The 26,897-nt window shown below is 39.6% G+C and overlaps 1 protein-coding gene across 2 annotated transcripts in view; it reads left to right on the top strand.

Moving 5' to 3' along the window:
• Positions 1–26,897, top strand: part of RPS6KA5 (ribosomal protein S6 kinase A5) — a 203,778-nt gene that overhangs the window by 28,601 nt on the left and 148,280 nt on the right. The window contains exon 1 of one of the 2 annotated variants that reach the window (XM_023546495.2): positions 22,368–22,392. The exons of the other annotated variant lie outside the window; for it this stretch is intronic. Within the exon in view, the coding sequence (XP_023402263.1) occupies positions 22,383–22,392 (10 nt within the window). The 5' untranslated portion in view covers positions 22,368–22,382. Of the gene's footprint in view, positions 1–22,367; positions 22,393–26,897 lie in introns of those variants that run through there. 2 annotated transcript variants of the gene reach the window in all.

The following is a 26,897-nucleotide window of genomic DNA, read 5'->3' as shown; positions in this document are numbered from 1 at the left end:
TTGTGCTAATTCATATCCTACCAGCAGGACACAGGAGTTCTTCTTGCTTCATTTACCAGCTCTTGGTTTTGTTACTTTAAAATTTTTATTCATTTGATGGGAGCAATATAAACTTTCTCTTTTAATTAGAATTTCCCTGAATACTGGTAAGTTTATAACAGGTTTATTAACCACTTGGTTTTCCTTTTCTGTGAACTTGTCTGTTTATATCATTTGTTCCCTTAGTTAAAAATTGCATTTTCTGTTGGTTTGTCTTTATTTTGAAAGGATTTTATTTTGTATTTTTTACACGGTATGCCTGTGATTATATGCCTTAGGTCCTTAACTTCTTAAGCAGGCTCTCCTGGACAAAATTTACCTTTTTTTTTTTAGGCTGAGCAACATTTATTGCAGTGTGTATTGATAGCGACGCTCAGGGTGTATGGGACTGTTGACTCCTCCATACACATGAACCCTTAGACTGTGTGTACTTTTTATAGTCTTTTCTTTTTCTTGTTTGTTAGCTTCTGCTTCTTGATACTTTCTGTGTATTTCATTGTTTTTTCTCTACTGTCAGATTTTAGATAAAATTATCTGGGCGAGGCCCTCAGAATTATGTTGTCTTTTGTGAAGTGAATGTGCTGTGATAAAGCCATTTTCCCCAGAATTTAATAAGTTGGGGGTTGTAGTTGAACCTGTTGTTGTTAGTTGCCGTCAAGTTGATTCTGACTTACAGAGACCCCAAGGTGGTTAGATTTGCGAAACTGTGACCTCTAGATTAGTGTTAGCACTGCCATACCCCAGTTAGTGTGTGATGATAACCTTTTGATGTTGACATGTGTTATTCTAAATCAGCATAGATATTGTCACCTTTTAAAATGCTGAATTACAGCTTTCCAAAGTTAGCTTTCTCTTTTAGGTTTCTGAGTGTTGGTGGAAAAGTAATGAAATCTTTTTGAAGTTACATGTTTGCCTGGGGCCCTACTCTGTGTACCATTCATTGCTTGTTGAGTTTTTATGTTCATATTGGCTATTATAAAGCTTTTCTTATTCCCTTATTGCTTTGGACTCCCCACTGGCATTAAAGTTCTATGGGGCCAGGGATTTTAACCTTTGTCCACAGTTGTATCTCAACACCTAGAACAGTGTCTGGAACCTGATGAGCGAGTGAGTGAATGAGCAATGGAGTGAATTCTACCTCCTTTGTTTTTAGTGATGAACCCTGATTCAGTTGAGTGAAAAGAGTAAGGCGATTTTACATTGGTTTCAATGACTTTTTTTCTCTCCATCTCAAATTATCTGTATTTTTTTTTTTTGTCTTTTCTATTTTTTTGTATTTTGGTAAGCATGACTTTCTTCTAAAATATATCCCATGTGGCTTTTTGAAAAGTTATTTTTATTAACTGTGCGGTAGATAAAGAATAATTATAAGATGTATGTAAGGTATAAAGGATAACGCTACAACAGATGGTTGTGGCACAGTGGTCAAGAGGTTGGCTGCTAACCAAAAAAGGTCAGTGGCTGGAATCCACCAGCCACTCCTTGGAAACCCTATGGGGCAATTCTGTCCTGTAGGGTTGCTATGAATCGGAATCAACTTGACAGCAATGGTTTTGATTTTGGTTATGTGTGTGTATATATATGTACATATATATGTATGTGTGTGTGTATATATATGTATTTTTTGTTGTTAGGTGCTTTTGAGTTGATTCTAACTCGTAACAACCCTGTGTACAACAGAATGAAATACTGCCCTGTTTTGCACCATCCTTAGAATTGCTGCTATGTTTGAGCCCATTGTTGCAGCCGCTATGTGAATCCATCTCGTTGAGGCTTTTCCTCTTTTTCGCTGACCCTCTACCAAGCATGATGTCCTTCTCCAGGGACTGGTCCCTCCTGAGAAGATGTCCAAAGTACATGAGATGAAGTCCCACAATCCTCGCTTCCAGGGGGCAACCTGGCTGTATTTCTTCGAGGACAGACTTGCTTGTTCTTCTGCCAATCCGTGGTATATTCAATGTTCTTTGCCAACACCGTAATTCAAAGGCATCAATTCTTCAGTCTTCCTTATTCGTTGTCCAGCTTTTGCATGCATATGAGGCAATTGAAAATATCATGGCTTGGGTCAGGCACACCTTAGTCCTCAAAGTGTGACATCTTTGCTCTTTAACACTTTAAGGTCTTTTGCATCAGATTTGCCCAATGCAATAGTTCGTTTGATTTCCTGACTGCTCTTTCCATGGGCATTGATAGTGGATCCAAGTAAAATGAAAGCCTTGACAGCATGAATTTTTTCTCCATTTATCATGATGCTGCTTATTGGTCCAGTTGTAAGAATATATAAATATATATAACCTATCTATCTATCTAAACAGGGAAGAGATTGAAGTTGTCAAGGCTTTCATTTTACTTGGATCCACAATCAACAGCCGTGGAAGCAGCAGTCAAGAAATCAAAAGACGCATTGCACTGGGTAAATCTGCTGCAGAGGACCTCTTTAAAGTGTTGAAGAGCGAAGGTGTCACCTTGAAGACTAAGGCCTGTCTGACCCAAGCCATGGTATTTTCAATCGTGTCATATGGATGTGAAAGCTGGACAATGAATAAGGAAGACTGAAGAAGAATTGATACCTTTGAATTGTGGTGTTGGTGAAGAATATTGAATATACCATGGACTGCCAAAAGAATGAACAAAGCTGTCTTAGAAGAAGTACAACCAGAATGCCCCTTAGAAGCAAGGATGGCGAGACTGCGTCTTACATACTTTGGATATGTTGTCAGGAGGGATCAGTCCCTGGAGAAGGACATCATGCTTGGCAGAGTACAGGGTCAGTGGAAAAGAGGAAGACCTTCAACGAGGTGGATTGACACCCTGGCTGCAACAATGAGCTCAAGCATAACAACAATTGTAAGGATGGCCCAGGACCAGGCAGTGTTTCATTCTGTTGTACATAGGGTCGTTATGAGTCGGAACTGATTTGACGGCACCTAACAACAACAACATCTATCTAATCTATCAATCAATCATATTGCTTATGAAAAAAACTCCGTTTGAAGTACCCTATAGACCCCTCCCCAATCCTATCTTTTTCTCCTCAGAAGAAGGATCACTATCTTGGATTTTTCCATAGTTTCATCTTACATAGTTCCCTAAACAATGTCAACATGAGATCCTACTGTATGCATTCCTCGCAACTTGAATTTTTTTTACCTATCCTTATATTCTTGCATTTATCTATATTTTTGCACATCGATGTAATTTATTCATAATCATGGTTATAAACCGTTCCATGTACGAAGACGATTTATTTGTCTACTGTCAGTAGACATTTGGGTTGTTTTCTTTTTTCCTATTAAAAACAATATTTCTGTGAACTCTTTTTTTGTTATATCTCTCTTGATGCATAAAGATAAGCATTTCTCTAGGATATATACCTAGAAGTCAAATGTTTGGTCATGGGGATGTACATACCTTCAACGTTGCTGGATAATACCAGTTTATTCCTCTAAAATAGTTGCATAAAAGTATGTTCTTAGCAGCCGTGTATAACTATTCTAGTTGTTCTTAATTCTGTCCAGAACTTTTTATTGTCAGTTTAAAAATTTTTATTACAAATCTGGTAGGCATGGATTTTACTGTCATCTCATTGGGATTTTAAAGTTTACATTTCCTCCATTAGTAATGAGAGAAAATATCTTTTCATGTTTGTTGGCCTTTATGTTTCTTCATTTGTGAAGTGCTTGTTTGTGTCTTTTGCCTTTTTTTTTTTTTCCATCGAGTAGGTTGTCCTTTGTTCTTGTTGTTCGGTAAGAGTTCTTCATAAATCCTGACTAGAAATCCTTTGTCACTTACATATGTTGCAAATACAGTATATGTTCCAGGGTTACAAACATGGTGAATATGGTTGTGATTTGTGTCTTTCCAACTCAGAAGCCCTTGCTTTCCTTGCAGGTACTCTGTACTTTGCTTGCTTTCTTTATCACGGAATGTACATCTCTTAAAATCCTCTCAATTCTGCAAGACCCAAAGCCGTCAGCCCAGGAAGCTTTCCCTGGTCTTCCAGCTGAATGTCATCTCTCCCTCCTCTGAATTCTTAAAACACCACATTTGTGGCTGTAGTACATTCTGTTTGGTATTATAGTTGTTTATCGTTTATGTTTAGTAGATAACAAAGCTTTTGGGGACAGTTTTCTTCATCTGTTTCCGAGTGCTTATCATAGTAACTGGTATGCTTTTAGCTGCAAGTAAAACAAACAAACAAAAAAAAAACAACTGCAGTGGCTTACATAAATAGGATAAACAATCACATAACAAGGAGTCTGGAGCCAGACAGCCCATGCCCCTAAGAATCCAAGATCTTCTGTCTTTATGTTTTGTCAACCTTAGTTTTAATCTTAAAATAGAAATGGAGAATTTGAACAGTTTAACGTAAATATTTTTTAAGTTAGCTATTGTTGGAACCTTGGTGGCACAGTGGTAAAGGGTTTGACTGCTAATCAAAAGATCGGCAGTTCAGATCCACCAACTGCTCCTTGGACACCTGAGGGAGCAGTTCTACTCTGTCCTATAGGGTCTCTATGAGTCAGAATCAACTTGTTGGCAATCTGTAACCTTAGTATGTTGGTTTCCGTCCTCATTGTTGACTATCCACATTCAGATAGGAATATGGGGAAAGAGGAAAATACTTTGTGAGGCTTTTTCTTTGTATTTAGGATTTGCAGTCTTCTGCAACAGACTTTTCTGGATGTTTTGTTTTTGGCCACGTTGTCACATGGCCTTCCTTTTGCAAGAGATGCTGCAGAATTAAATATTTAGCTTCCAAACCTCTGAAGACAAGAGAGACGGTGGTTGGGAATAAGTGCTAGATGGACCAAACTATGGTATCTGCCACAAAGACAAAACCCAGAAAAACCAAACCCTTTGCTGTTGACTCAGTTCTGACTCACAGCACCCTATAGAAGAGAGTAGAACTGCCCCATAGGGTTTCCAAGGAGCAGCTGGTAAATTCGAACTGCCAGCCTTTTGGTTAGCAGCCAAGCTTTCAACCACTGTGCCACCAGGGCTCTGGCCACAAAGACTACTCAATAAATACTCTTTAAGTTTAATTTTTAAATGTTTATTTAAGTAACCCATGTAGATACTTAGTCAGGTAGCACTATGAGGCTTATACCAAAAACAATAACAACAAAATCAGCAGTTCCTGGCCCTCATCTGCTGTTCCATTTCCAGTTTCTACTTTCTTCTAATATTATCTACCAATTTTCAGTGACATTTTAAAGCTCTTGAGTCATCCATTTTAGACCTCCATAATTTCCCTGACCATCTACTTAGTAAAGGTATTTTATAATTTTGGTTAAATCTACTTTCAGTCTTTTATTATTATGATTACATAAATACTGATTGCTGAGCCAAGTAGTCTGTATTTTTGTTTCCTTCCTTGTATAAAGTTTTCACTTTTCCTGAAGTTAAATTACCCAGTGTTTTCCTACACTTAGTTTTCTTTGAGTCTCTGATTTTCCATTGATTAGATAACCCATGAACTCTACTTTTTTTCTTGAGGACATCTTTTCTGGAATCCTCTGTCCTTCTCGTCTCCTCTAGATTGGCTGCTCTTTCAGCTTCTGTGTAATTGTCATCATGAGACTTTCCTTTAATGTTATCCTATTTTCTAGATCCCCCCACATGTCTGTCAGTTTGTCTTACTGTGGGGGCTTGCATGTTGCTGTGATGCCGGAAGCTATGCCACCGGTATTCAGATACCAGCAGGGTCACCCAGGGAGGACAGGTTTCAGCTGAGCTTCCAGACTAAGACAGACTAGGAAGAAGGACCCGGCAGTCTACTTCTGAAAAGTATTAGCCAGTGAAAACCTTATGAATAGCAGCGGAACATTGTCTGATATAGTGCTGGAAGATGAGCCCCCCAGGTTGGAAGGCACTCAAAAGACGACTGGGGAAGAGCTGCCTCCTCAAAGTTGAGTCGACCTTCATGACGTGGATAGAGTCAAGCTTTCGGGACCTTCATCTGCTGATGTGGCAAGACTCAAAATGAGAAGAAACAGCTGCAAACATCCATTAATAATCGGAACCTGGAATGTACCAAGTATGAATCTAGGAAAATTGGAAACCATCAAAAATGAAATGGAACGCATAAACGTCGATATCTTAGGCATTAGTGCACTGAAATGGACTGGTATTGGCTATTTTGAATTGAACAATCATATAGTCTACTATGCTGGGAATGACAACTTGAAGAGGAATGATGTTGCATTCATCCTCAAAAAGAACATTTCAAGATCTATCCTGAAGTACAATGCTGTCAGTGATAGGGTAATATCCATACACCTACAAGGAAGGCCAGTTAATACGACTGTTATTCAAATTTACGCACCAACCACTAGGGCCAAAGATGAAGAAATAGAAGATTTTTATCAGCTGCTGCAGTCTGAAATTCATCGAACATGCAATCAAGATGCATTGATAATTACTGGTGATTTTAATGTGAAAGTTGGAAACAAAGAAGGAGGATCAGTAGTTGGAAAATATGGCCTTGGTGAGAGAAAAAGTGCTGGAGATCGAGTGATGGAATCTTGCAAGACCAACAACTTCTTCATTGCAAATACCATCTTTCACCAACATAAACGGTGACTGTACTCATGGACCTCGCCAGATAGAACACACAGAAATCAAATTGACTACATCTGTGGAAAGAGACAATGGAAAAGCTCAATATCCTCAGTCAGAACAAGGCCAGGGGCCGACTGTGGAACAGACCATCAATTGCTCATATGCAAGTTCAAGCGGAAACTGAAGTAAATCAGAGCAAGTCCATGAGAGCCAAAATATGACCTTGAGTGTATCTCACCTGAATTTAGAGACCATCTCAAGAATAGATTTGACGCATTGAACACTGGTGACCGAAGACCAGATGAGTTGTGGAATGACATCATGGACATCATCCGTGAAGAAAGCAAGAGGTCATGGAAAAGACAGGAAAGAAAGAAAAGACCAAGATGGATGTCGGAGGAGACTCTGAGACTTGCTTTCGAACGTCGAGCACCTAAAGCAAAAGGAAGAATTGATGAAGTAAAAGAACTGAAGAGATTTCAAAGGGCGGGTCGAGAAGACAAAGTATTATAATGACATGTGCAAAGAGCTGGAAATGGAAAACCAAAAAGGAAGAACACGCGTGGTGTTTCTCAAGCTGAAAGAACTGAAGAAAAAGTTCAAGCCTCGAGTTGCAGTAGTGAAGGATTCTACGGGGAAAATATTAAATGACGCAGAAAGCATCAAAAGAAGACGGAGGGAATACACAGAGTCATTATACCGAAAAGAATTAGCCGGTATTCAACCATTTCAAGAGGTAGCATATGATCAGGAACCGATGGTACTGAAGGAAGAAGTCCAAGCAGCTCTCAAGGCACTGGGAAAGAATAAGGCTCCAGGAAATGATGGAATATCAATTGAGATGTTTCAACAAACGGATGCAGCGCTGGAGGTGCTCACCCGTCTATGCCAAGAAAGGAAGACAGCTTCCTGGCCAACTGACTGGAAGAGATCCATATTTATGCCTATTCCCAAGAAAGGTGATCCAACGGAATGTGGAAATTATAGAACAATATTATTAATATCACATGCAAGCAAAATTTTGCTGAAGATCATTCAAAAACGGCTGCAGCAGTATATCGACAGGGAACTGCCAGAAATTCAGGCCGGTTTCAGAAGAGGACGTGGAACCAGGGATATCATTGCTGATGTCAGGTGGATCCTGGCTGAAAGCAGAGAATACCAGAAGGATGTTTACCTGTGTTTTATTGGCTATGCAAAGGCATTAGACTACGTGGATCATAACAAATTATGGATAACATTGGAAAGAATGGGAATTCCAGAACACTTAATTGTGCTCATGAGGAACCTTTACATAGATCAAGAGGCAGTTGTTTGGACAGAACAAGGGGATACTGATTGGTTTAAAGTCAGGAAAGGTGTGTGTCAGGGTTGTATTCTTTCACCGTACCTATTCAATCTGTGTGCTGAGCAAATCATCCGAGAAGCTGGACTATGTGAAGAAGAACAGGGCATCAGGATTGGAGGAGGACTCATTAACAACCTGTATTATGCAGGTGACACAACCTCGATTGCTGAAAGTGAAGAGGACTTGAAGCACTTAGCAATGAAGATCAAAGACCACAGCCTTCAGTTTGGATTGCACCTCAACATACAGAGAACATCCTCACAACTGGACCAATGAGCAACATCATTATAAATGGAGAAAAGATAGAGGTTGTCGAGGATTTCATTCTACTTGGATCCACAATCAACAGCCATGGAAGCAGCAGTCAAGAAATCAAAAGACGCATTGCATTGGGCAAATCTGCTGCAAAGGACCTCTTTAAAGTGTTGAAGAGCAGAGATGTCACCTTGAAGACTAAGGTGCACCTGACCCAAGCCATGGTATTTTCAGTCGCATCATATGCACGTGAAAGCTGGACAATGAATAAGGAAGATGGAAGAAGAATTGATGCCTTTGAATTTTGGTGTTGGCTAAGAATATTGAATATACCACGGACTGCCAGAAGAACAAACAAGTCTATCTCGGAAGAAGTACAACCAGAATGCTCCTTAGGAGCAAGGATGGCGAGACTGCATCTTACATACTTTGGATATGTTGTCAGGAGGGATCAGTCCCTGGAGAAGGATGTCATGCTTGGCAGAGTACAGGGTCAGTGGAAAAGAGGAAGACCCTCAACGAGGTGGATTGACACAGTGGCTGCAACCACGAGCTCAAGCATAATGACTGTAAGGATGGCTCAGGACCGGGCAGTGTTTTGTTCTCTTGTGCATAGGGTCGCTATGAGTCAGAACTGACTTCATGGCACCTAACAACTACTACTTCTTTTCTTGAGGACATCTTTTCTGGAACCCTCTGCCCTTCTCGTCTACTCTAGATTGGTTGCTCTTTCAGCTTGTGCATAATTGTCATCATGAGACTTTTCTTTAATATTATCCTATTTTTCAGATCCCGTGACCTTGTCTTCCCTGGTAACTGATCAGTGGAGTACTTCTTGCAGTACCTCACTGAGAAAGTGTGCTCGAGAGATTAAAAAAAAAAGGATTTTACAGATATTAAAATGTCTTTATTACGTTCTCACACATATGATAGTTTAGCTTTATATAGAATTCTACATTGAATTTTCACCACAATTTTGGAAGGGTTGTCTCATTGTCTTCTAGCTTTTAATGCTCCTGATGAGAAGCCCCAGTGTTTTGTATGCGTCATGGATTGAATTGTCCCACCAAATATCTGCCAACTTGCTTAGGTCATGATTCTCAGTATTGTATGATTGTCTACCATTTTGTTGTCTGATGCGATTCCCCTGTGTGTAAATCCCAGCACTATGATGTTGATGAGATGGATTAGTGGCAGTTATCTTGATGAGATCTACAATTTTAGATAGTGTTTTAAGCTAACCTCTTTTGAAATATAAAAGCGAGAAATGAGCAGAGAGATGGGGGACCTCACACCACCAGGAAAGCAGTGCGGGTAGCAGAGTGCATCTTTTGGACCTGAGGTTCCTGTGAGGAGAAGCTCCTAGACGGAGGGAAGATTGATGATAAGGACCTTCCTCCAGAGCCAGGAGAGAGAGAGAAGGCCTTCCCCTGAAGCTGGAATCCTGAATTTGTACTTCTAGCCTACTAGACTGTGAGAGAATAAACTTTTGTTTGTTGAAGCCATCCACTTGTGGTATTTTTGTTATATAGCAGCAGTAGATGACTAAGACAGTATGTGAACTTTTTTTTTTTAATTTCTAGAGGCTTTAGGATCTTCTGTTTATCCCTGGTGTATTGAAATTTCGCATGACATGGCTTCGTGTGGATATTTTTTCATTCATTGTGCTAAGCACTCAGTGGGCCCCTTAAAAATCCCTCAGTCCTGAGAATATTTTTTGGGTTATTTATTTAATAATTTCTTCCTCTTAGTTCTTCTGTTCACTCTTTGTAGAATTCTGTTAGTCATTGGATTTCCAAGATTTATTCTGTTAATTTTTAAGTTTTTCTCTCCTGTTGTTTATCTCCATCTGTTTTTATTTTACTTTTTAGCTTATTTCTGTAACTTTATTGTTCAGATCTCTTACAGACATTTTATTTCAGATTTTTAAAAAATTTCTCAGAGCTGACTTCTGGCTCTGACTTAATCCTATTTAATTGTATCCTCTTTCTATTTTATGGATGAAATACATCTCTTGGATATTAATTATACTTTCTATAAGGATTCATTTTCCTTGTACCCTAAATTGCCTATTTTTCTTCTCATGCTCCCAACCCCACATATTATTTTCTTTCATGTAAGGGATTTTTCTCAATTTTCTGATAATTTCTGACTACTAATATGAGGAATGGAAGCTCTATGGGGAGTATACATGCCTTGCCAGTTGGAGGCTTACATTTTAGAGGCTTTTTCACTAAGACGCAACATATGAATATCAGTAAATATTTTTTCCATTTCTCCAGAGAAGGATCCCCTAGACTGTCTTTTCTGGAAGCAGCAGGAGATATGTCAACTTTGATTTAATTCCGTGTTTGCTGTCTCCCACCTCATCCTTGCTTTTTCTATCCCCCCCCCCCCCCGAAAAAACCCGTTGTCGTTGAGTCGATTTCAAGTCATAGGGACCCTTATAGGGCAGAGTAGAACTGCCCCATGGGGTTTCCAAGGAGCGGCTGGTAGATTCTAACCGCTGACCTTTTGGTTGCAGCCGAGGTGTTAACTACTGCTCCACCAGGGCTCTGATTCTTTGTCTCTTGAAATTATTAATCCTGTGTACGCTGAGTGTGGGAACCTGGGTAGTAAAACCCCTTAAAAGGCTTTCAGACATTTCCCCTGTCTTCAGCCTTCGTATCTCCACAATAACCCTGTAACATAGATGCTATTAATATCCTCATTTTACAGATGAGGATACAGAGGCACAAACAGGTTAGGTAATTTGTCTGAGAATGAAGAGCTAGTAAATAGAGCCTAGATTCTATCCTAGGCAGTGAGACTCTGGACCACTACTGTTCTCCATAGTTCTACACAATGCTTACATGTCACTGGAACTTGTTAAACATTTGTAGAAAGAATATTTTAAAGTATACTGAGTTTTAATTTTATAATTAAAATATTTTTATACATTCTTTTTTTTTAGCTATTGCCAATATGCTATACGTTTTTGTATGAATTACTTTTAGTCTCCCATTATTTTCAAATTTAATTTCAATCTTATTATAAATTAGGACAGCCTGGTAAAGTAAAAGGAACCCTGGTGGTGCAATGTTAAAGCTCTTGGCTGCTAATCAAAAGGTCACTGGTTCGGACCCCTCAGCTGCTCCGCAGGATATGTGGCAGCCTGCTGTTGTAAGATTTACAGCTTTGGAAACCCTATGGGGCAGTTCTACTCTGTCCTACAGGGTAGCTATGAGTTGGAATCTACTTGACAGCAGTGAGTTTGGTTTTTTGGTTTTGGTAGAGACCACTTTTTAAAAGCCAGTATGTTTTTTCCATGCACATTTTAATGGAGAAAATGCAAATAATGGGAAAGCAAAGTTGAAATATTTTTATGTCATTTCCCATGTGGAGTCTGTGGGTGTTCAATTTTTATTATTCTAATATTTGTTTAAAATTTTCTTTTAAAGCTGTACAATGGAGAAATAATAAGTCCCATTTTATTGTTACTGTTATTTCACTATGGATGTCCTTGAGGGTTTTTTTTTGTTATTGTTGTTTTTTGATATATCAGTGTATTACTGTATAGCTATTTTTTTTATTATAGATACTTTTAAGCTTGTCTTTTTACTGTCCACATTTGTAGCCCAAATTAAAACAAAATTAAATAATAGCTTTCTGTGTGTTAACTGCCTCTTCAGATATTACCTCTGAAGTATTTGTGCTAAGTAAACTGATAGTTAATAAAATGTAATTGTATTTGTATATAAACCTTTCTGTGTATATGAATGTATGTTAATATGAGTACATATTTTTATTGTTCTCTTTATTAAAAATCATGCAAATTTTCTTAATAAGGGTATTATGGATACACTCATCTTCCATAATTTAAAACTCTTTGTTTTCTGGGAACCTTAATTAAAGCATTTTAGTCTCCATCATTTGGCGAGCTAAAATGTATGTATTTGACAGGTCTTATCTGTATTCTGTGCGTGTCATTTGAATTTAATTAGAACACAATTTCTTTGATTTTAATGTTGAGCCAATTTAGTTTTCACATGCTAAGTAGTAAATTTTCTTGTTAGTAGTAAATTTTCTTGTTGCTATTAACAGAAATATTTTAGGCTTTAGGTACAGTTTTTAATGGAAGGGATTTGTGGTTTTCCTGGCACAAGACAGGTGGGCCATTTGTGGTTAGATATTCATGTGACTAGTTCTAGCCAATGAAATGTGAGCAGAGTTTACATGTAAGACTTCAGAGCTTGTGTGTTTAACTGCTGGTTTGAGATCCTTCAACATTTTATTCCCACTGCGTCAGCAACTGGCAATACACTAGATGGTGGCTTCGCTCTGAGCCTGGGCCCTATACTGAAGAGATCCTAGATAACTGAAGGTGGACATGTAAAATGAGTAAGAAATAAACTGTTATTTTAAGCCACTGAATTTCATGGTAATATGTTACTGCAGCATAGCTTAGTTGATTCTTTGTGATAAACCTCGTTTTCTTAGTTATCTAGCGCTGTTATAAAGAAACACCACAAATGGGTGCTTTAACAATTTATTTTCTCATAGCATAGGAGACTAGAAGTCTGAATTTAGGGTGCCAGCTCTAGGAGAAGGCTTTCTTTCTCAGATCCGGGGGAAGGTCCTTGTCTCTTTTCAGCTTCTATTCCTTAGCTCCTTGGTGATTGTCATGTGGCATGGCATCTGTCTTCCCCATCTCTGCTTGCTTGGTTTTATATCTCAAAAGAGATTGGCTTAAGACACACCCTTTTCTAATACTACCTTATTAACACAACAAAGAAAATCTATTCCTAAATGGAATTATAACCACAGGGATAGGGGTTAGGCTTTACAATACATTTTTGGTGGGATACAATTCAATCCATGACACTTCTGGAGGCAGAGTCTTGTATGAAGCCTCTCAGAATTTTTAAGACTGTATAGCTACAAAAGATGCACCAATTTTTAAGGGGAAAAAAAAAGGATAGTGGAAATTAGGTTTCCGCTGAGGGATAGATGAAGATGGGGGTGGAGGTTTTAAAACCTTTGGAACATCTCTGAGAGAGTCCCAGATAAAGCTGGAAACTTCTAATTTGCTTTGAGGATTTTTTTCTTTCTGTGGTTTTTGAGAACTCCAAAAATGAAATTAACAGTGAACAAGGAGAGAGATTCTGAGTCTGGAGGATTATGGCAGTCACCATGTACACCTTCACCCACAGAAACCATAGTATCAGCAAGGAGTCCAAATAAAACCACACACAACTCATGCCTTTAGCAGTACTCACCCACATACTAGCTCATTGCCATTGAGTTGATTCGGACTCATAGTGACCCTGAAGGACAGAGTAGAACTGCCCCACAGAGTTTCCAGGGAGTGGCTGGTGGATTCGAACTGTCAACCTTTTGGCTAGGAGCCAAGCTCTTAACCAAGGCGCCACCATAGCAGTGCTAAACCAAAAAAAAGCAAACCCACTGCTGTGGAGTCGATTCCAACTCATAGCAACCCTATAGGATGGAGTAGAACTTCCCCAAAGAGCTTCCAAGGAATGTCTGGTGAATTTGAACTGCTGACCTGTTGGTTAGCAGCCATAGCTCTTAACCATTATGTTACCAGATAAGAAATACCACAATTTTGTAATTACATGTGAGTAAAAAAAAAAAAAAAAACCAAACCAAACCCAGTGCCGTCGAGTCGATTCCGACCCATAGTGACTCCATAGGACAGCGTAGAACTGCCCCATAGAGTTTCCAAGGAGTGCCTGGAGGATTCAAACTGCTAACCCTTTGGTTAGCAGCCGTAGCACTTAACCATTGCGCCACAAGGGTTTCCTACGTGTGAGTAGAGAAGGTAAAAGAGCACTGAATTCCAACAGAGCTATTGCTGCAGGAAGCCTGTGGGTATATAGAGAAGGGGAGGGAAGTCTGAAGAGAGTCTCTGAAAAAGAAGAGAGAACAGAAAACTTAGGCAAAGCATAGGCAGAAGTCAGCCTTAGAGAAATTATATCAGTATGTGCCAACATACTGAACCCAGCCCTGGGACTTGATCTTCCTCAGCTTTGGCTAAAGAAAAAGGCTTGAAAATGAATAGCATAAGAAGTGGCAGCTTCAAAGACCATTGCTTCTAGAGAACAAGATAATTAGGGAAATGGTGGTGAACCTTGGAGCCGTGGCCAGTGAAGGGAAAGAAAGAAATAAGAAGAAACTATTATTAATCTTACTGAAAGAAGAGAAATTACACACTAATCCCTCCCCATCATCCATCAAACAAATTGAACATCACTAAAGTTGGTAGGATACACTTATATTACGTTGTGCACCAAATGCCTGGAAATAGAAGGAAAAAAAGGATCCAATAAAAATACTGTAGAAAGAAAACAGAAAATGCAAATCAAAACATTCCATCTTTTGAAAAATCCTCCCCGAAATCAACCATTATACAGAAGAAAAGCAGTAATACAGCACACCAAACTGAACAAATATCCTCAGACAAGCATTAGATGGTGTGGGGGGAAAAAAAAAAATAAAACTTTGGATCAGGTATTAAAAAACTAAGAATAGAAATGGACAAAAAAACAGGAGGAAGTGTAGTGAGGATTGATTGAATTCAGGGAAAAAAAATGAAGGAAAAGACAGAATCATGTCAGAAATGAAAACTAACAAGGTGCCCAAGTTAGAATAGGTTCAAATGAAAATTTAATAAAGGGCATTGAAGAAAAGCAGGGAAATACTATTTTAAAAATTAGATACAGAAAGAAAGAAAAAGGATCAGAGAGAAAGCAGTTAAAACAGAAGACAGGTAAAGAAGATATCAAATATGTAAGCTGGAGTTCTTGAAGGAAAATAAAGTATAATCCATGAATTATGGTTCCCAAAACAAAACAGGAGATGTGAATCTAGACATTGAAAAGGCCTACTGGGTACTAGGGAAGATTAACCCATACAAATAGCTCTGAGACCAAAAAACCAAACCCACTGCTGTCGAGTCGATTCCGACTCATAGTGGCCCTAGAGGACAGAGTAGAACTGCCCGGTAGGGTTTCCAAGGAGCGCCTGGTGGATTTGAACTGCTGACCTTTTGCTTAGCAGCCATAGCACTTAACCACTACGCCATCAGGGTTTCCAGATCTGAGACATACCCTAGTAAAACTAATACCCAGCCAACCCATAGACTTTAAAAATAAAAATCTATAGGGCTTCACACAAGAAGATCAAATAAACTACACAGTGGCAGAATACTTATCTGGAATTAGACTTCTCAAAAGCAATATATGAAGCAAGACAACAGCGGAACGTTTTTAAAGAAACTTAAGGAACGAAAGTGCAAACTCAGGATTGTATCCAGCCAGCTGCTTTTAAGATTAAGGCTATAGAAAAAGTTTTGACCATGTATGAACTCAGAGAATACTTTATACAAGCGGTCTTTCTGAGGAATCTACTAGACAGTGAGTTTCATCCAAACTACAGATGACTGGGGAAAAGGACCAATGATGAGCATTTAATATAGCTTTTTAAAGAGCTGAAGCTAAAGCAAGGATGGGGCTGTGGATAAAATAACAGTATGTAAACCTTAAATAATACTGTATATGATAAATATTTATAATTTGTATTGTGAATATGCACAGAGCATAAGTATGTGTACAGGTTTGTTCCCAATTTTAGTTTCAATTTCAGTTTTACTTGGGGTCACAGCCAAAATACAGTTCTTTGAGATACAGCACACAGAAGCAGAATTACAAAACCGCACAAACCACTTAAACATTTTCAGATTCAAGCATTTGTTTCCTTAACAGTCTAAGTGGCTAAGCAGGCTAAGAAGGTGGTATGGAATGGGTAGAATCCTTAAATTACTCAGACTTTTTTTCTGCTTCAGCTGTCATCAAGTGTTCTCTGGTTGCTGACATTCTAATGTTTTTTGGAGGGGTATAGGACCAAGTAAAAAAAAAAAAAAAAAATAGGACCAGAATCCTCAAATTACTCAGCCTCTTTTAACTGTCACCAAGTGTCCTCTGGTTGCTGACATTCTGGTGTTTCTTGGAGAGACACAGGGAGGTGAGCATACAGATTGCTTGATGAGAAAGGATGGTGTGACAGACCAGGGTTTTACAAGAGACCAGGCAGGATGTTATAGATACACTTCACAATCCATTGGTTCAAATTTACAGTATTTGGGTTTCATCATTCAGAATTAGATCATTACTCATTTACTCATCATATTCTTATCCGTTCTGTGTGAGATGATGATACACTTGCTGGTTCATTGGGGTTGACTTAAACCAGTAAACAAGTTTAAGGTCAAATAATTTCACACACATGTAATATCCTACATGAAGGAATTGTACACAGATGGTTATAAGCCAACTGGATGAGGCATCCTTTACAGTATTTTGAAACACATACCACTGATGTGTACAGCATAAGTCCATGTACAGCAGAAGTCTGCATACGACAGATTTAAATATACAGAAAAGATGGTATACTAAAAAAAAAAAATTACACCTGTTGCCAACCAGTTGGTTCCAATTCATAGTGACCCTGTAAGATAGACTAAAACTGTCCCACAGGGTTTCTAAGGAGCAGCTGTTGGATTCAAACTGCCAGCCTTTTGGTTAGCAGCTTGAGCTCTTAACCACTGCGCCACCAGGGCTCCAAAAGATGGTATTTAAAAAAAAAAAAAAAAACTGTTGCTGTTGAGTCGATTTTGACTCACAGCAACCCTATAAGACAGAGTAGACCTGCCCCATAGAGTTTCCAAGGAATGGCTGGTGGATTCGAAATGCTGACCTTCTGGTTAGCAGCCAAGCTCTTAAGCACTGTGCCACCAGGGCTCTGAGGATGGTATAAGTATACATAAATATATAATATAAATATACATCTTCTAGGTCTTTTCATGAAAGAGCCTAGAAGCAAAGACACCAGTAGAAATGAGCACACCTGGCACCCAGACTTTGGTTTCTAATACCATTTCCCACTAAAAGGAATCAAGACTACTTATAAGAGAAAGCAAGAAAAAAAAAAAAAATTGCAGGGGCGTGTCAGAAGGACACAGAAGCCAGCTTGAAAGTGCTCCTGTTGACAAAGTTGGTACATTAGAATAATTAAAGACAGGAATGAATCCTAAAACCACTGGAAAAATAGCAATTTATGAATAGTCTAATGGTAGATATATAGATAAATAAATAGAAAGAGGGACTCTTTCCCAGAATACGATGCTAATAACTATGGAAGAACGGGAGGAGTTGGAAAATTACTATTTTGTAACCATTATAGTAAGTATTGGTTCAGGCAAGAATCATCAGTGGACGCTAAATCAAGAGGGGGAGTTTGATGAGGAGGAGGATATTTTCATGGCCATCCACTTTCTTCCCCACACATTATTGCTTTTTGCAAGCGCAAAATTAGCACCTCCCCAGTGTAGAAACTGGGCAGCCCCTCAACTGGGTGATCCGAGTGAACATCACCAGTGAGGGGCAGACTGACACTCTATGCTTCTGCTTGTGATACCCTGAGAAACACACAACATCACTTAGGTAGTATTCCAGCTGAAATGCATAACCTGAATCTAATCACCAGGAAATTTCAGACAAGTAGAAATTCTATTTGATGAAACAAACAGGAAACATTGGCCTTTTTTCTTCAAAAACGTCAGTCAAAAAAGACAAAAGAAAGACCGAGGAACTGCCCCAGTTGAAAGAAGCCTAGACACATGACAAAATCAGTGCAGTCTCTGATTCTGTACTGGAGGAAAAGGTGCTATCAAAGATACTACACAATTGACACAATCAGAAAAGAGATGACAGATGAGGTCAAATAGTCTCATCAATGTTAAATTTTCCTAATTTGATAGCTTCACTGAGCTTACTTAAGAGAATATTTAGGAACTACACACTCAAGTATTAAAGGGTGAAGAGGCACGATGTATGCAAACTACTCTAAGTAGTTCAGAAAAAATAAGTAATGTTTGTGTGAATGTGTGTGTGTGCATGAATATGAATGAGAGAAAGCAAAGATGGCAGAATGTTAAAAATTGATGGTTATGAATGACAGGTATATGGGAGTTCTGTTATTTTTGCAGCTTTGGATTTTGAAATCATTGAAAACAGTTCAATGGCAAGGGAGCACTATAATTGGATTTAGAGGCAAGATTGTCACTTTTTATATGGCAACAGAATTGTGCCAATACCCCTTGTCATGGCATGACCAGTTGCTGTTGAGTTGGTTCTGACTCATGGTGACCCCAGGTATATCAGAGCACAGCTGTGCTCCCGGGGTTTTCAGTGGCTGATTTTTTCAGAAGTGAATCACCAGGCCTTTTTTCCAAGGTGCCTCTGGGTAGACTTGAACCTCCAACGTTTCAGTTAGCAGCGGAGCATGTTAACCATTTGCATCACCCAGGGACTCCGGTCATAACATGGGAAGTGTTAATTGCTTACTTTATTTTCAGGGGAATGGGTTACACAGTTCATGCTTGAAACGAGACAAGGAGAGGCAGCAGGGAGCATGCTGCCGTGGCTCTCTAGTGCCTGTGTGTCCCTCCAGAGCACTCTTCTATTTTTCTTCTAAGTCACAGAATTGGGGTTTGAGCATGGTTGTGGTGAAGATAATACAGTTAGGACTGAAGTAGGAGAGGCAGGATCGGACAAGACAGGATCAATCTAGTTTCTTTGGTTCCCAGTGTTCATAGCTTTTTTCAGTTTACTGTGAGTTAAAAATTAACATCTTTTGAAAAGTAGCATTATTCTTGAAAAACAAGTTGGCAGTAGCACCATGAAAGTTAAGAACTGTAAGGACAAATTATTGCAAACTGATATTTGATTCAAGGCCGCTACATTTAATGTTAACAGAAACCAAATTGGCAGTATTAGCTGCATGTAGTCTGGAAAATAGAAAAAGGAAAGGGTGTTGATAAAGTACTTTCTTACAATAGAATTAAGTGTTGAGGTGTCAATGGAATTGTGGTGGGAAAATGAGGTTATGACTTAGGAGGAACAAAGTGCTGCTGTATTTTCTCATGTCAAATTGAAATCTGATCCATGGGAATATTACTCGGGACTATCAAAAGCCATTTTATACCTTACATTAAAGGTATAATTTAAAATATATTAATAAATATCAAAACAATTTTGCAGGCACTTTGGGAGCTGGGCTGTTTGCCTTGCTATAATGGTTTAATTTTTTGTTATTCACAAGCTGTCTAATTTTTGCTTGCTAAAATAGTGAAGCACGGCTTCTATTGTAAATGAAGCTGTAACTTAACTTGAGAAAAGGAATGCTGTGCTGAGTGTAACCAGTGGATCTGTTCTTTATCTAGATTCCTTACAAGGTATGGTCGCCTTTAACCTGTCTGTCATATAGTTAGTGTTACATAAACTAACACTGAGGTAACTTGCCTTTGAAAGTAAGTCTTTTAAAAACCTCTACACATTCCTTTTGATGTGCTATACCAAAACCAAACTCATTGCCGTCGAGTTGATTGCTACTCATAGGGACCCTACAGGACAGGAGAACTGTCCCATAGGATTTCCAAGGAGTGGGTGGTGAATTCAAACTACTCACCTTTTGGTTAGCAGCCATAGCCCCTAACCACAGTGCCGTCAGGGCTCCAAATGATCTTTTCCTTCACATATTTGCGCATACTAAATTTAATTATGTGACATAGTCAGAAAATGAAGCATTTCAGTTAATGCTTCTTTTTAAATAAAGCTGTGCTACGAAAGATCTCTTTAAAGTGTTGAAAAGCAAAGATGTCACCTTGAAGACTAAGGTGCACCTGACCCAAGCCATGGTGTTTTCAATCACCTCATACACATGCGGAAGGTGGACAGTGAACAAGGAAAACCTCAGAAGAACTGACGCCTTTGAATTGTGGTGTTGGCGAAGAATATTGAATATACCATGACTGCCGAAAGAACGAACAGATCTGTCTTGGAAGAAGTACAGCCAAAATGTTCCTTAGAAGGAAGAATGGCGAGACTGCATCGCACATACTTTGGACATGTTATTGGGGGGATCAGTTCCTGACGAAGGACATTGTGCTTGGTGGTAATGTAGAGGGTCATTGAAAGAGAGGAAGACCCTCAATGAGATGGATTGACACAGTGGCTGCAATGATGAGCTCAAGCATTAACAGCGATTGTTAGAATGTTGCAGGATGGAGCAGTGTTTCATTCTGTTGTACATAGGTTGCTATGAGTCGGAACTGACTGGACAGCACCTAACAACAATATGTTTTATAATAATTGTGAATTTTCAAATAATTTGACTACAGTAAAATTGTCAACTACTGTACCAGCCATTTTCATTTGGAAATCCCACAGGCAGGATGGACAATCATTGTTTTAGGCAGTATTCATAAAGTTTATGTTCACCACATCTACACACACACAGAAAGCTGTGTGTTAAATGGTGATGTGCCATTAAATGAGCAAAGACATAAAAACTTGCAGCATGTGAAAATAATGCGTTAATGAACAAATAATTTGCTTTTATAAAATGAAGAGCAAATTGTTTTTGAAATGTTGCACTGTGTGATGTATCAAAAATCTGCACATTTAGAAAAATAAGCCTTAGAAGCTTTATATTACTCTTTAGAATTATGTGATTTTTTTTTAAAGTAAGAATTAACTTCAGTAAGTAAATAGACGAGTGCAAAACAATAAGCAAATTAAACACTAAGGAAATCTTTGAATCTGAAAATGTCTTCTTTATAATATTCCTATTTAAAAAATATTTTTATGATTCTAACCCGTGTGGCATGAATTTTTTAAATTGATGTATAATTTACATACAGCAAAATTCACTCTTCTTGGTATACAGTTTGATAAGTTTTGACAGATGCATGCAGTTCACGTCCAACATTTTAAAAGTTGATCTCACCTTGTTTTTTTACCCAGAGTGCTTTATGATCTCACAGTCACTTAAGGGATTATCATTATGAACGCTAATGATTTCACTGTAGCTATATGAGTCGGAATCGACTCGACGGCACTGGGCTGGGTATAAGGTCGCTATGAGTCGGAATCAGTGGCAACTTTTTTTTTCTTTAATTTAGAATTTAATAATTTTAGGAATTTGGAATGTTTCACTTTTTGCGTAGTAGTAATGCTCTTGTTGTGTGTTGTTGAGTCATAGTGACCTATAGGAGAGTAGAACTGCCTTGTAGGGTTTCTGAGGAGCAACTTGTGGATTCGAACTGCTGACCTTTTGATTAGCAGTGAAGCTCTTAACCAGGGAGCCCCCTGGACTCCTTATTAGTGTTAGTAACAGATTAATAAATTTACTTTTCCCTCCCTTTCCCTACTTTCAGTACCTTAGTTTAGCCATTAGCTTTTCCGGCCGTGACTGTTGCTGCAACCTGTGCATTGGCTTTCCCGTGTCCCAGATCGGCTCTTTTCTAACTCCTCCTCCACACTGCTGCGCATGGTTCCTCTAAGGGACGGGTTTGGTCGTCCTAATCTTCCACTTAAAATCTTTCACTGGCTCTCTGTTGCCTTCAGAACAAAATATATACTGTTTCAAATCTAACACAGTCTTTGGGGAATGGATCGCTGCCTCAGATCTTGCTGTGTCTTCTCATCCCCTCCTTCCCTTGCATCTAATTGGGGGTTCCCAGATTGCCATGTTCTCTGTCATCTTGGTGCTTTTGTATGTTTTTCCTTCTGACCTGCAGACTTTCTTCCTTCCGTGCTGTCTGTCAGCTGCCTGACTTCCCCAAATCTTCAGATCTCCTGGGACTCTGTTGAGCTCATACCTCTCTGATAGAGTGTGCCCCTGGGCTGGTTCACTTGCCTGAGTCTCTCCACTGGACCCTGAGCTGCCTGAGAGCAGGAAGTGGGTCTGCTCCAGTCTTGCCAGTTCTTTGCACGGTATCAGATACACAGTAAGCATTCAGTATGTTTGTCCAATTAGTAGACTGTAGACTTACATGTAGAGTATGATGACATCTGTGCAAGAGATAAGGAGATGAAAAATACGTTATCACAGCAGTGGGACCTGAATTCCTTACATGGAGGAAACTGCATTGGGGCATTAATTACCATGGTAGCTCACTTAGGGGTGGCGAACCCTGTGTGAGTGGGCGCGTCAGCTGGTGCTGAGAGGTCAGAGAAAGGAGGAAGCTGCTTGACAGGAAACAAGGGGAAGGATTTGTCGATTCTATTCCTGATAAAGGAGGGGAGAGGGAAGAAGACGAGAGAAGTCAAAGACAATGAAGCAAGGTAAGGGGGGGATGGGTGATTCAGTGGTAGATTTCTTGCCTTCCATGGGGAAGACCTGGGTTTGGTTCCCAGCCAGTGAACCTCAAGTGCAGCCACCACCCATCTGTCGGTGGAGGCGTGCCTGTTGTCAGTGATGCTGAACAGGTTTCAGCAGAGCTTCCAGACTTAGATGAGGAAGAAAGGAAAGCCTGCAATCGCCTTCTGAAAATCAGCCAATGAGAACCTTAGGGATCACAAGGGTCTGATCCAAAACTGATCATGAGGATGACACAGGACCAGGCGGCATTTTTTTCTGTTGTGCATGGGGTCAACATGAGTCAGGGCCACTTGACAGCAAGGATGGGTGATGGAGAGACAGATTAAGAATGCTCCTTCTAGCAGCTCTTTCTGAGGACGTTGTTTTCATTGTCTTGATGTGTGTAACTCTCCTCTCTCCAGAAATCTTCACTAAAGTCTATGGTGCTAAGGAATGTGTTCAGTTTTTGGTTTTGTCTTTTGTGGAACTCAAAGACGGACCTGCATTTCATGACTGGATTGGTGCAGTGCAGAATAGAGATGGTACCTGAGTAACTCAGAGGGTTCTGAGAATGTCAGGCCTCCTAGTAATTCAGAGAAACCTTGGGGTGGTATGTGGAGGGAAGGGGGGTTTGGACTTCTGCAGGCCATGACACGACAGGCTTTAATCTAGATTACAAGGGTCTGGGAAGCCCAGCTGACAACTAGCATACATGTACAACAAGAAAAGGCTGGAAAGGAGAACACAAAAGTGAAAATACTAGCACTAGTATTAGGATGGTGGAGTCACGGTCCCTCCTCCGAGATTTTCTCTGTTATACTTCATAATAAAAGAAAAGCTTAAAAAGGGAAAAATGTCTATGGCCTAGTGTCATGATCTTATTCACACCAGAACTTTGAAATTACAGGTTAATATTCAGGTTTCTTTAATATTGAAGGTGCCAGAGAGGGGAAGATGAAAGTAATTATTGAGGAATAGGGAATAAGGGCCAGGACCGAAACTCCTTTCTTTACCAAAAACAGGAACTTTTTAATTAACCTGTTAAACTCTGTTTTCCTTTTTTAATTGATGAGCGAATGTCTCAAAGAGAAAAATCTGTTAAGTACCTGGAAATTGAACAAATTTTTGAGTCAGATACTTTAAGTTTTAGAAGTTGATGATGTTCTAGGGCAAAGATTTATAATTTATGGCTTAATTATTTCAGTTCCAGCTGCAACAAGCTGTAGGTTTCTAAACTTCCTATTGTATTCACAACTGAATCTCACAGAGTTGCTTTTTGTAGTTCTCTTTTTCTTCTGAGATGGAAAAAAAAAAAAAAATCAGGAAATCATTGACAAGATCACGGTACACTTACTGCAGTGTCCCTGGTAGTGGCAAGTAGGATTCAGTGCAGGATTGTTGTGCTATGTTTGCCCTTCTTGGCCTGATTCCATGCATACAGCTGTAGCTCTGAGCACAAATGATTGATGTATAAACTGCAGCGATACCTCACCAACTGCCTTAGTCATCTGGTGCTGCCATAATAGAAATACCACAAGTGGATGGCTTTAACAAAGAGGAATTTATTTCCTCCCAGTAAAAAAAGTAGGCTAAAAGTCCAAGTTCAGGGAGTCGGCTCCAGAGGTAGCCTTTCTCCATGGCTCTGGAGGAAGGTCCATATCAGTCTTCCCCTGGTTGAGGAGCTTCTTAGGCCCAGCAACCCCAGGTCCAAAGGACAGGGTATGCTCCTGGTGCTGCTTTGTTGGTTGTATGGGGTCCCCAACTCTCTGCTTGCTTCCCTTTCCTTTTATGTCTTAAAAGATAAAAAGGTGGTGCAGGCCATACCCCAGGCAAACTCCCTTTACATTGGATCAGGGATGTGACCTTAGTAAAAAAACAAAAACAAAAACCCAAGCCCGTTGCCATCGAGTTGATTCCAACGCATAGCAACCTGAAAGGACACAGTAAAACTGCCCCATAGAGCTCCCAAGGAGCACCTGGTGGATTTGAACTGGCAGCCCTTTAGTTAGCAGCCATAGCTCCTAACCACTGTGCCACCAGGGTTTATGCAACCTCATTAAGGATGTTACAATCCTAGTCTAGTCCTCTTTAACATAAAATTACAATCTCAAAATGGAGGACAACCACACAATACTGGGAATCATGGCCCAGCCAAATTAATACTCAATTTTTGGGGGGACATATTCAACAATCCATGCATTGCAACAGTCCATGACATAATTCGATCCATGACACCATGCTGGGAAATAAAAGCAAATAAGTGAAACATTTGTGTTCCCTTGACTAGTGCATTCTTCCTGCATTAAAATTGGATTGCTTGGTGAGCATGGAATTCAAAAAAAGGGAGTCAGTTAAGCATTCTAACAGCCAAACTCATGCTGCAGGCATGCTACAGCCATTTCCATGATAGGGATGTTTCTTCCTAGGGGACCTGATGTTTGAATTGACTCATTAGGTTGTCCCTGGACATGGCTGGAAACATACTACCCAACTGGGGATTTTGCTTTTTGGTTTTCATTTTGTCCAGTCTATCTTCTGCTGATCAGTTTTTTAGATATGTCAGTTCTTTTGGTTAAGATAGTTCATATCCTTTTGTCTTGCTTACAGTGATTTTTATCTCTGAAGGTAACTTTGCATAGATCTCATTTTATCCTTTGTTGTAAATATTTTAGCTAGGCAGTGATTTCTGAGGGACCCTCCGCTCACTTCAGTGCAGTACCTCCCTGGTACTGCCTTCAGAGAACATCTGTGTCCATTAGAAAAGCTATGTGTCCTTTTTTCATCCTTGACACTTTAACATATCCTTATCCTTCTCTCTATTCTTTAATCCTTCTCTCTCGCTCCTTCTGTCCTGGACCTCGTTATTTATTACTTCCCAAAGGACCCAATCCCTTAAGACCCATCCCTTCCATCTCCACTTTTTCCAGCCTCTCTCATATTCACTTTGTCCACAGGCCTTCTCTCCTATGTAGCTTCTAATTTGGAAAAAAAAGTTGCATATGATTCTTTTTAGTTTTCCCTCTATTCCTTCCTTTTGTATCTCCATTTCTCGAACAGAATTGTCTGCATCCATTGCTTTTAAGGTGTTTTGTTTTTCCATACCCCTCTCACCCCACCTCTCGTATAATTTTAAGGTTGGGGCTTGGATTTTTATTGTGGGCACTTGGACGCCCATTAGATTGGATGTGATTTGGATTGGGCAGATGTTACTGAGCAGTTGGCTGATCCAGGATATTATGGTTCCGTACACATCCCATACTTCTTTCAGCTAGTTTGTCATTTTGATCCTGGCACAAACTTTCTAGCTTCCCAGCTTGTGGCCTTTACCACTTGGGTTCGGCCAGTGTTTTTTGACTTCAGAGTTCAAAGGGGAGTGAGGTCATTACGTGGTTGCTGTCTGTTTAGCAGTCGTGCTAAACATGTCTGCTAAAGATAGGTGATCATGCAAATAATTCACGTGTTTTCTCTTTTAACTATTTGTTTTAATTTTTTAAACTCCCTTAAATTTTAAAAAACACAGAAAAGTACCATTTCCTTCATTATGCTCTTGGAATCTGACTTCTGCTCTCATCCTTCCATTATTAATGGTTCTTTCAAAAAAATCACCATTGATCCAGCTGAATTCAGGGTTTCTCAGTCATCCACTTCCACCTTCCTGCTACATCCAGCTTCATTGATAATCTCTCTTTTAAACTGATATCCTGTCTTTCCTTGGTTCTGTGCACTGTTAATTCTGTTACAATTTCTCTGCTTCTTTTGCTTCTTGCTTCCTAATGCTAGGTAATCATCAAGACTCACCTTTCTCTTTGTGTAGCCTCCTGGAGGGCTTTCTGCTTGAGGCACTAGCCCTTGGCCCCCTGCCGATAACTTTGTGCAGGAAGTCTTTGCAGAACTTCAGTTCCTTGTCTAGAGCTGCCTACATGGCAGCCCTTTTGGGATGACCTGCCATCACTTTGAAATCAGTATTGAAAGCCAGAAACTTCCCTTTTCAACTTCTGTATTCTGTCAGTAACACTACCATTCACCAGACTTGGCCTTTCTTGTACTTTAGATATGAGGCCAAGGGCGGGGAGAGGGGAATGGAACAGAATTTCAATTAATTTTTCTTTGAAAGTGGGGACCCTGTCTCATTTGCTTATAATCTCGGCACCCAAGACAAGTGTTTAGTGAATGTTTTTTTTTTTTTAATAACTTTTATTGTGCTTTAAGTGAAAGTTTACAAATCAAGTCAGTCTGTCACATACAAGCTTATATACACCTTACTATATACTCCCATTTACTCTCCCCCTAATGAGTCAGCCTGCTCCCTTCTTCCAGTCTCTCCTTTCGTGACCGTTTTGCCAGTTTCTAACCCTCTCTACCCTCCCATCTCCCCTCCAGTCAGGAGATGCCAACACAGTCTCAAGTGTCCACCTGATACAAGTAGCTCACTCTTCATCAGCATCTCTCTCCAACCCATTGTCCAGTCCCTTCCATGTCTGATGAGTTA

This window comes from Loxodonta africana, chromosome 10, assembly GCF_030014295.1.
Source record: "Loxodonta africana isolate mLoxAfr1 chromosome 10, mLoxAfr1.hap2, whole genome shotgun sequence".
Lineage (NCBI taxonomy): Eukaryota > Metazoa > Chordata > Mammalia > Proboscidea > Elephantidae > Loxodonta > Loxodonta africana.
This window is presented reverse-complemented; position numbering and strand designations above follow the sequence as displayed.